We start from the raw sequence: 10,842 nt of genomic DNA, 5'->3' as shown, positions 1-10,842 counted from the left end.
GGGGCAGGAGCTCCGGGGTTTTCGGCTGCCGGCTCGCCGCGCTGGTTCCCAAGCCGGTGCTGCGGGCGCCTGGGTCTCCTTCTCCGGCTTTCTCCGGAGAAGCGGAGCTGGTGAGCCGCCCAGCGGCGCGCAGCCTGCCTGCTCTCGCACCCAGGGTTGGGGCCCCAGCACAACCCCAGTAAGCGCGGGTGGTCCCACGTCCCAGCCTTTGCCCCGGCTGCAGGCAGGTGGTGGTCCCGCAGCCTGCCCCGCTGGCCCCATCCCCTCGCTCCCGGTCCTCCCCGCTATCCGTGCTCTCAGGTCTCCCCTTACTTCTTCCCTGCCCGCTTGTTTGAGCCCTCGCTGCTGGCCCTCTCACCTCGGCCCCCCTTCCGAGACTAACACCCCAAACCGCTGAAGGTCCCGATCCGGTCCAGTTTCAGCCCAAAGCAGCCCCTGGGCACGGCCTTCCAGGCCCAATCTCCAGGCAGTGCCCATTTGCGACCGGCGAGGGTCTTGCGCCAGAGAGAGGGACGGGCAGCTCTAGCCCCAGAGGGGAGGAAGGGGAGGGTGGAGGAGAGCGACGGAGGGCCGAAGCTGGACCCCTCCTTCGCGTCCTCTTCGGCCAGCGTGGACTCGGGCTCCAGGGGCAGCAACTGGGAAAGGAGCATCTGGGATAAACAGAGGAGAAGGGGATGAGAGCAGGGTCTCCTGTGCTCCCGGCGATAAGCCTTGTACCCCCTCGCACCCCACTGCTCACACCTTCCTTAGGGCTCGGGAGGGACATAAAATGGTGCCAGCGCACAGGCGCTGTGCCTGTGACCTTGCATCCAGACACAGGGAAGGGCTAGACCGGCCCCTCCTGCAGCCTGAAGTGATTTTGCTGTCCAAAAGAGCAGGCAGGCAGCTGCTGTGAGCCTCTGCCTGCCTGCAGGTTGCCCTGCTCTTGTCAAAGCACCCCCTCTGCGCCCCACACTTGGAAGGTAACAGGCTTCAGTCCTTGCTCTTTTTGCTGATGCTGAGCACCTCCACGTGCTCAGGCTGCTGTGTGGCATCTCTTTTTTTTTTTTTTCCAGAGGGCTGGTGGGGAGGACGGACCAGCCCCAAATACCTGCTGCTAAAGATGAGGGGGAGGCAGGAGCAGAGCAGGGGTGAGGAAGGGGGACTCCCCATCTGCTGGGAATCCTCTAGGTTATCTGTGCAGGCACGTACGTGCTGATCGTACACCCCCGGCACTGCCGACAGCCTCCGGCTGTAGGGAGATGAGGGTTGGGAAGTACATCGGGCGCAGCGGAGGCATGGCATGGCTGCCCAGGGAAGCAGCCTGCGGTAGCCGTTCCACATCTGTCCCTCACGTGGGTGCTGAGCTAAGGCTGAAGATGCCTTTGTGCAGCTCTTTTCAGTAGCGAGTTAATTGAAGCGGACACGGGCATCTTCAGCGAGGAGTGAAAGCGGTGAGTCATAGCAGGATCAGTCTTGTGATTTTAGTTCACGTCCTAACTACTTCCCTGTAGCTTTCCCAGGGTGACGTGAAGGCAAGGTGTTGGGGCGCAGGTTATGGTTTGAGTAAGAGGGAGCTGGGTAGATTTAAAAGCCAGAAGTATTGCTGTAATTGCTGAGGATAAAAGATTTACTACCCAAGTGAAGAAGCCCTTAGCTGGCATCCTGACCGGCGCTCTTGGCCTTAAAGGGGGGCTACTGGGGGGTAATAACGAGCTTAGGAGTGAAAATCCCAGCCTAGCAGGATGCACCTTCCATCCGGGACGTCAGAACCAGGCACTGAACATGATGAGGGACACGACTGTAATTTCTGGTGGCTGCTGACACAGGGCGGAGTTAGACAGGACCAGTCTCTTCACCATTAAAAGCCTCTGCAGGCAATGTGAGGAGTCCCACGGGCAGCCTGCCCCAGACCAGAGAGCACTAAAAAGCTTTTGTCTGCCCGCTGTCTTGTAATGCTGCTGCTCCCTAAGAGCTGGGTTATGAAGATGCAGTCACCCTGGAGCTGAGGCTGTTGGACTGAAGGGGAGGGAGGGAGCGGTAGGAATAGACAGCAGCCCCCGGTAGCTGGAATTTGGGACCACTGCTCATTCCAGGTTCAAACACGACCTCCCCAAATTGCCCCTCCACTCCTGAAACCTCCCTCAGCTCTCTCCCAGTCCGTCCTACCTGTAGCCTCTGTCCTGGTAAGGACACGGTCTGAACGCTGGCAGAGAGCAGAACTAAGAGGAGGAAAAGCGAGCAAGGCCATGACTGGAGCCCCAGCATCTTCTTCTTATCCCAGGGCTTGCGGGAGGTGAGGCAGGACCTGCAGCATCCGTGTCGGATGCGGTCCCTAGCCCCTCTTCGCCTTTATAGCTTTGGTTCTGGCAGGCGCCTGGCCCCCAGCTCTCTGCTGAACTACCCCCTGGAGCTCCTTAACCTTTCAGCCCTTTTGTCCAGGGTGATATATTTCAGGGTGAGCTCAGCAAGACCCCTTCCTCTAAAGAAAAAGGACACAAAGGTGTTTACTGAGTGTCTGGGAAGATAGATGTGAGTTGAGCTGCTGCTGGCCAGGACCTGGAGGTATCTGTCAGGGTCAGGAATGGGGTGACACTTTGAAACATGTCCCAAAGGAGGATATTGAAGGCTGGATTGTATAGTGATATTGAACATACTCCTGTAGACAGAGTGCTGTTAATGCTATTTCTCTAATCAGCGTGAGCATGAACTACAGCTCAGCTAGTGGTAGGCACACTGCTGGCTGCACAGAGCTGACACAAATTCAGCTCCGTGACAATACAGGCTTTCGTTTTTAAGATTTATTTCTTGGTGAGCCGGTTGGCCTGGGAATGAAGAGCTCTTGCTGCAGAAGGTGTGTGAATTCCAGCGCTAACTCTACGGGATTTGTAGCGGTGACGGGTGTGTGGGTCTAGTACTAGCGGGCATATAACTTGCAGGCTGGTTGTCCTGAGTCACCATCTGGAGGGCCGGGCTGAGTTTCCAGAGGAACCGGCACAGAAAAGAGCTTGTTGAGGTTCAGCTTGCATTTTCTCAAGCTCAGGCGCACAATGGAAGCGGGATGGCAAGGAGCAGATTCCTACCTCCTAAATCTTCTGGCCATTAGTTCCCCCCCCCTTTGTTTACCTCTCCCATTTTACTGTAGTTTCTCACCAGTTGAACAAGGCAATGAGGTCACTGTTTGGAGATCAGGGTGCAGAAGTCAGCCTGGGTGTGAAGACAGAAACTAATCAGGAAAGTTTGTTAGGGGAGAGGAATGGGGGGACTGTACCCCAGTGCAGGATGAGTAGTGGGTGTGCTGGGGTGAGTTTAATAACACTGTCAACTTCCCTTTCTTCAGTACTGTTGCACAGAGCCGTTGGGTCAAAACTCGACAGGCAGTGTTCTGCTGCCTGCTTTTGTTTATTTCTTTTTTAAGGAAAGAAGAAAATTAGAAAAAAGAAGTCTTTTGCAGAGATAACAAAAGTCACAGTTCAGATATTTGCCCTGTCTTTCTTCCTCTCCTTCCCTCCCTTCCTTCCTAGCATTTTGCACTCAAAGATGCAGATTTGTGGGTCCCTTTCTTCCCTGCCCAAGGAGCCAGAAAGTTTTACGAACCGTTTTGCATCCAGTCCGTGAAAAGTGAAACTTCGGTCTTCAGGCTTCAGTCCGGAGCATTGACACTGGAAGCAGAAGAGACTGCACAGGTGGGGGCATCCAAGTATGTTAGCTCTACCCAATACCTGCGACCCGTGGGTGGTGCTGGTTGGTTCCAGAGCAATGCTCTGCTGATCCTGTCTGGCAGTCCCCTGTCACCACCTCGCCTGGGACAGCTCTCGAGGGCACGCCGGCAAATGGAGGGGCTCCCTAGGCCCCGGTTAACAGCCCCCAGCAAGACATTTAATGGGGAACAGGATTACTTTCATACCAGCTTTTTAAACTACAAAGCACAGGTGACTGCTGGAGAGTCACGGGATGTGCTGTTCACGTGGGCATTCGGACGGGGTGCTCGTGCACAAACGGAGCGTGGGATGCGTGTGCACAGCCAGCCCCTCCGTGTGCTGGATGTGGTAGGGTACGGTGCTTTGCGGTGTGAAAGTTTTGGAGGGGTGGGAGAGAGAGGAAGGAGGATGGGAAGCGAGCACGTGTTCATCCCACATGCAAGATGTCTCAGAGGATGTTGTTCTGTACTTCCCAGTCACATCCAACCATCCAGAAGCAGCTGAGTCAGTCCGCTAGAGTATTCATGCTCCTGCCAAGACAGCTGCAGGCAGATGCATCTCAGGTTGAATGTACCGCTTCCAGGAGTCAGCTCTTTCCTGAGCGAAAGGTAAGTATAAAAGCAACAATGCTTTGGTTTTGACAGGAAATGTAGTGGTGGTTTGATCTGGCAGCCCTTGAACGTGGTAGCCCCCATACTGCAAGAAGAATGCCAGAAATGTGTTTGCAACTGCTCCAAATTCCAGCCCACTTGCACGCAGACTGAGCCCTGCAGGGATGGACAGGCTCCGAGCTCTCAAGTGACCGGTCTCCTCCTTGGGTCCACCAAAAGCTGAGGCTAGCAAGAGGGAAGGAGTGATCGTTGTCCCATGCCAAGCAAGAAACTTTAGATACTGGAGACAAAGTTTGCAAATTCTCTTGCAAATTTGCAAATCCAGCAAAGCTTGGATAAATTGCAGGTGCTCAATGACTCAGGTGCCGTGAAGTTGCAGCTGCTCCGTGTCCCAGATCCTTGCTGGGACTGCAGTAGAACTGAATAGTTGCTCTGACATGTCCTGGCAATGACTGTGAAGTGAAAAGGCTTTGGCAGACGAGTCCCCGATTGCCCCAGTTTTCTGACTCAAATAGGTTATTGTCCTTTCCTCTCTAGTGCTAACAAGTTTCCTCTGTAAAAACCCTTCCCCCTCTGATGCTGGGGCACCGATTCTAGAGCTTGCAAGACCACTGGAAAAGTGGTCTCCTGCTGAATCACAATCAGTCTTTTACAAACAGTTGCTTATAAAGGAAAGGAGCAGGGCAACTGGAGAGTGGGAGGACTAGGAACTGGGTGCAGTACCCTGGGGGAACAACCCTTGGCCCACAGTGAGGGAAAGGGCTGATGGTTATGCAGGCTCTAGAAGCAAGGATGATATTCACATCATTCCACTGGTACCACATGTAGGAGTTTGGAGCCCACCGTGGTCAGGAGTTCCTCAGAGACTGGAAACGCCACTGATCTTGGCAGAGTAATCCCACTGCCTCAGAAGCGAGGGAATGGGATTACTCCTTCAGTAGCAATTCCTGGTCATCGCGGCAGCCACTGAAACAGCCGCTTGCGAGGAACAGAAGGGCAGCAACCAGCTGCTTAAGGCAGCAGCTGCTGCGTAGCTGTTCAAACCCCTCTTGGTTTTTTTGCTTCATCTTTGGATGAAGCAGGACTTTCTTTCTCCATGACACAGGATCGCTAATTCCTCCGATGCCAGGAGAGGCCAGTGAGGAGAGGGGGATGCTCCACCTAAACAGCCTGCAGAAAGGGACCAGCAGCAGCTCCCACTCACTGACCTTCTGCTCTTGCTTGACCAAGCAGTGCTGTGCCCAGGAAAGACCAAAAGACGGACTGCAAAGCAGTGAAGGAGCCGCTGTGTCAGTCCAGTCGTTGACTGCCAAACCCTCCTTCCGCCTCAGAAAGGTGGCTGCGCAGCTCTCCTGAAGGAAAAGGTTTAGCCACTTGTAGTGGAAAAGCATGGCCTGAAGGTAAGCCAATGCTTAGACACTTTTATGGCCACCTCGCTCCCTCCAGCCACCCATTCCCATCTCCCTCACTGCAGTGTTGTCAATGTATTATCTCATATATATGCAAGATTTATTGCAGACTTGTCAAGCCTTGAGCCTGGGTAGAAATCCATATATGCCATCCTTTTTCTTTCATTCCCATTTGTGAGTGACATACCCTGTGGGTGGTGGTGGTGGTGGAATCACATACAGCATGTATGACTCCGTGTTGTATTTACCATTAATGCTGTAGCTGCTGCCTCTGTCTCCTGTAGCTTTCACTGAATATTTTATCAGGGAGGATGGGAGAGAGGGACATTGCTGTAGCTTTCTGATCTTTGTATTTCACGATTGTCCGGTTCTTACTGGGGTGCTCTGGAGTTGGGGGGGGTGTATATTGGTATCTGGCTATTACACTAGTGGCGGCAAGGGGGCAGATCTTTCTACCCAGTTCTGGGACTCAAGTGTGGTGTTTGGTCCACACGTCCCAGCCCAGTAAATACACCTGTCACACCATCATTCCCTTGTTAAAAGCTTGTAGAAACAAGTAGACGTATTTATGTCCATTCAGGTATTAGCACAAAACCCCCATATTCCCAGGTCAATGCAAAGCTATGCAATTTCTAATACTTTTTTTTTTTTTTTTTTTAAATATAGGGATCAAAATAAGCTACAGCAGTTTTTTATCACTACTTATGCAGCCAGGCCAGAGGAGAACTGAGCAGCAGGCTCTACTTGCTGGCGAACCAAGGGCAACCATGACAACTGCAGGAACTTGGTAGATCCTCAGAGACAGAGAATGCGGAAGATCTGCAGGAACCTGTCCAGCTAGCGCCTAGTCTGCTTTCTAGGCAACTGGCAGGTAAGAGGAAATAATTCTGTACTAGTAGCTCTGGGACAAATGCCAGTTTGCCTGTGAGAGAGGCGGGTTAAAGGTTGTTTATGTGATTAACACAAATTCAAGTTTAGGGCACTTAATGTTCACATGGCAGTCCAAGAAATGTCAGGACTGACTTGAACACCAGTGTGGCATTCCTGGAAGGAAAGAGCTTAAGTACCAGTCTTACTTGAAACATAACTGGATTCACAGCAAATACATTCCAAAAAGTGCAGTGAGACAACCAATGTTATCAGTATACTTGGTAACTTGAACAAAGATAATTCTAAAGTGTTTGTTTGTTTTTTCTTTTAAAAACTTTAAAATGTATTTTTTTCCTACTCACTTTGCACATTATCTGTTGAAGCACCCTAGCTACAGTCTAAGTCAGCCTTTCTCTCTCTCCCTCTCTCCTCACCCCCCAGTCGCTCAACTCTTCTTTGAGGAGATCTGTACAAGAAAAAGATGCCGGTGACTTCCCCTCAAAGCCCTGCTGGGCTGTGCAGGGCAAGAGCTTCAAAAAGGATCAGATGTAAAAGGGCCTAAACTCAGCAAAATTATATTGGTCCTGTGTTAAGAGAAGCTGGATGGTATACTTATAACCATGTACAAAATGGGAAGGGAATAAGCATTTTGTACTCGGTGGTTAGTTGGACTCTTCTTAGAAAGACTTTCTTCCAAAGATTTTTTTTTTTTTTCAGTCAGAGCAACTTACTTTCACCTGCAAAGCCAGGGCAAAACAACTCAAAGCTGCAGCTATGTTCATCACTGCCTTTCTTTTGATAATCTCCACAAAGACAGGATTGGAATTGCTTTAGCCTGCTGCGTAACTTCCATTTTGTCCTAATTTAAAGCACTGTCATATTATGGGGTAGTTCAGACAACAGAAGACGACTGCTGCAAAAAAAGAAGTTTTATTTTTAAAGACAGTGGCAGATGGTTCCCTCAGCGCAGCCGGCGGGCTGAAGATCTGGTGATGGGAGTTGTTTTGGTGGGGGTTTCTTCCTCTGTTAATTCTGCCGATAGCTCTAAAGAGAGTAAAATGTGTCAATAACTCCACTGCCTTGAACAGGGAAAGCTACAGACTACCTAGGCAGTGCTCTGAAGCCCTACACACCTTCTGCCCATTACCAAAAGAACATCCCTGTTGGACCAAATCTACAGTCTTTCTCCACTTTCACCTTTTGAGCACACATGTACAATGCCTTACCATCCTCAGAGCTGTTCTCCTCATCACTGGAGAAGGTGATAACAGCTTTTTTGGGTGGAGGGCGCTTTTGGGCATGCTTTTGATTTCGGAAGGTGCGAGGCTGGGGTGTGACAAAATCATCATCCCTGTTGGCTGTGCTCAGGGGCTGGCGGCGTGAACCTGCCAAGAAAAAAAAACAACAACAAAAAAAAGAGAAAGGTAGCAGCCATTCTGTCTGTAAGGGTGAGGAGAAGTCCCTAGGTGTCTCTGCTGGACTGCAAGATCAGGGGAAGGCTGCGGTCTCGCAGTCTCACAAAACGAACATACCTCCTGTTGGTTTCTGCTTGGCTGGCTCCGGCATTGGAGTTCTACTACCTTCCTGGCATGTCTCTGCTGAATCCAGCCCTCGGTTATGGGAGGCAGACAGCTTCTGCTCCAGCTCTTCAGCCAGAGTCTGATGGAGATGTAACACAGTGGGGAAAGAAGGAGAAAAAAAAAAAAAAAAAAAAGAGAGAGAGAGAGAGAGAGAAGGCAGGGGGGAAAGAAGTATTACATCCATAGCAGAATTGCCATCAAGTTCTCTGATAAATTGTAAATTGGTAAGGGTGAGGAGTAGCCTGCTTAAAACGGAGAACTGCAGGGCTTTCCAATCATTGTGTGTAAAAAGCAATTGTTTTCCTGGCCTGGACACTTGCTCCCCATCCTTACTTTATTTTCAGGTTTGCCACCTGCTCTGCGGAATCGAACCAGCACAGTTTGGAAACAACTGTAGACAGCTGGGTCTTGGAGCTTGTCTGCAAAGCAGTCAAAGTTGTCCTGCAGCTTGTGAAGGCCCCGTTCTGAGAGGGGAAGCAGAGTAAGGCAGTGGGACAGATCCCGATATTGACGCTCAGTTCTGGGAAAGACAAAGATTGCCATTAGCTCTTGTTAAAAGGGGGGTGCAAGGATGAGTACATCCTACCTAGAACTACAGCACATGAAGATAAAGCATTTCCTGCAGGTGCTTCTGCCCTGCAGGACGCGAGATTCAAGTTGTTCTGTTATAGATCAGTTACGGAGTGCCATGCCGTATCATACGCAGCCACGGCTGTATTCCAAAGACACTGACTTAGTGTCTGTCAGAAAAACATGAAGGCTTCACTGTCAAAGAACACAGTCACTTGTTTAAAAAGTGTCAGAAGTTATTGCTGGCTATGATGAAAAAATGCACTCAGTAAGGTGGGAACTCCTCTTGAAGGGCCTTATTTCAACCAAATAATAAAAAACCCTGGCTGCTCATTTTTGCATGTTTGAGATAGTCTCAAGCAGAAGCTGTATTTGATGTTCTCTCTCTTTCCTGGCCAGTTACAGGCCAGTTATATAAAGAAGGCCATTTTCATTAACATAGAAAGTGAACAAATAACAACTGCTGTATCAAAGGAGGACTACATTTAAATTCCAGCAAAAGTTACTTTAAAAAAAAAAAGGGGGGGTGGGGGCAAAAAAAAAAAAGCAAACTAACATCATTAATGTAGCTCACTGTGACAGAACGGGAGGAAAAAAAGTGAGGCTGAAGCCCCTATTATTAATACATACAAAACAGAGGGCCGGAAGTCTGTCCTGCATGTGCTCTCTCAGAACGCACTGTCCAAATGCAGACAGATGGAGCACAAAGCTGCAGCATCCAGGTGTTTCCACATATAAAGTCTGAACGATACCTGGCATGTTGCTATGTTTAGATCTCCAGAAATGCTGAGGAGGGTGACGGTGGCTGTCAAATCTTTTCTGATAAGCTCCTGTTTTAGCCTGGAGTGAGAGTCTTGCTCTAGCATTACTGCTAGTGTGCATTAAACTCATCATCTTCATGGTACAGAAATATTAGGACATTTTAGTAAAGTCTAGACATGGCTCTTCACGACTGTGATGTGAAGAGCTCACCAGCGTTCCTGGGAGACAATTTTGGAGAGAGGGGCCACTCTCCACTCCAGCTCAGGAAACAAAATCCAAATATTTCTGGGGAATATGCAACTCCCTGAGGCAGCTGAGCAGGTCACACGCTCAGGCATGCGTACAAGTGGCCAAGATAAGCAGACACAGCTTAAACCTCAAGGGCAAAGCCACAACGATGGAGAAGGAAAACCACAGGAATGGAGGAAGGCAGGATGCACCAAAGCCAGTGGAAGGTAAAATGAAGATATCACTGAAAGTACATGACAGAGAGGCAGATAAATTTCTACTATCTTTCTTCGGGGGGGGGAGGGGGGGGGAAGGACATCTGGGTCAGTGAAGTTACAGCTTGGGAAGCAGTGGGAAAGAAGCAACAAAAATAGCCCCAAAACCCAGGAAGCAAAATGATATCCCAGGTTCACAGGATGGGTCCTGCACTATATACTCCATAATCAGCACCATAAGCAAGGCATACACATCTTGCAGACAGAACAGAGCAAAGGACCAAGTGTGTAGTGACACAAGCCCTTGAATAAGAAAACAGAGTTCTAGGCATAGAGTTAGTACTGAGCAGCCCACGCATGCAGAACAAGGACAGGCCTGTATCAACAGACAGGACTGCAGGGGAGATCCCAGCTTCTCAGTTGAACACACTGATTTCTTAGCTGAGATGCAAGGGAATAGCCTGTGGAGAAGGACCACAAAGGTGCATAAGAGCCACATGTGGCATGTCTCCTTGCTCAGCTCTAATGCAGATCTAAATTATCACAAAACCTTTTCCCTAAGAAAGGGGTGAAGGGAGAGGGGCCAATCACAGTATAATAAGACCAGAAGCCTTAATTTATACATATTTATTCATGTATTTCTAGGAGGAAGATAGAAAAAAAAAAAGGGGGGGGAACCTAATCCAGGTTATCTCGGCATTTGTCACTTTGGCACATGAAGATATGATGGGAACCTGTTACAACCACCATATACAAGCTAGCTTCTTACAACAATTCCTAAGAAGCAGACTTGCTTGTCAGGAAAATTAGGATTGCAACCCACCTGGCAGTCCGGAATCGCTGACAGAGTTTCTCCACCAAGCTCTCTGTCTGTTTGTCTTTTGTAATATATGAGAATAGATGTCTGCAATGGAAAA

The 10,842-nt window shown here is 49.8% G+C and overlaps 3 protein-coding genes across 3 annotated transcripts in view; all 3 read right to left on the bottom strand.

Moving 5' to 3' along the window:
* Window positions 1-10,842, bottom strand: part of GAPDH (glyceraldehyde-3-phosphate dehydrogenase) — a 21,875-nt gene that overhangs the window by 5,678 nt on the left and 5,355 nt on the right. The window lies entirely within an intron of this gene.
* Window positions 378-2,247, bottom strand: LOC104831750 (C-type natriuretic peptide 2-like). Its single transcript, XM_010567537.1, has 2 exons — window positions 2,149-2,247; window positions 378-650 (listed from the first exon to the last, which is right to left on the bottom strand). The coding sequence occupies exons 1-2, from the start codon at window positions 2,245-2,247 to the stop codon at window positions 378-380; spliced, it is 372 nt and encodes a 123-aa protein (XP_010565839.1).
* Window positions 7,485-10,842, bottom strand: part of NCAPD2 (non-SMC condensin I complex, subunit D2) — a 25,970-nt gene continuing 22,612 nt past the window's right edge. Inside the window, exons 27-31 of the mRNA XM_010567539.1 lie at window positions 10,749-10,829; window positions 8,484-8,670; window positions 8,103-8,229; window positions 7,797-7,955; window positions 7,485-7,614 (exon numbers count right to left, since the gene is read on the bottom strand). Coding sequence (XP_010565841.1) covers window positions 7,532-7,614; window positions 7,797-7,955; window positions 8,103-8,229; window positions 8,484-8,670; window positions 10,749-10,829 — 637 coding nt within the window. The 3' untranslated portion in view covers window positions 7,485-7,531. The remainder of the gene's footprint in view (window positions 7,615-7,796; window positions 7,956-8,102; window positions 8,230-8,483; window positions 8,671-10,748; window positions 10,830-10,842) is intronic.

This window comes from Haliaeetus leucocephalus, unplaced genomic scaffold, assembly GCF_000737465.1.
Source record: "Haliaeetus leucocephalus isolate CR32 unplaced genomic scaffold, Haliaeetus_leucocephalus-4.0 Scaffold228, whole genome shotgun sequence".
NCBI classification, from domain to species: Eukaryota; Metazoa; Chordata; class Aves; order Accipitriformes; family Accipitridae; genus Haliaeetus; species Haliaeetus leucocephalus.
The sequence above is the reverse complement of the archived record's forward strand: the minus strand, read 5'-3'. Positions and strand labels throughout refer to the sequence as shown.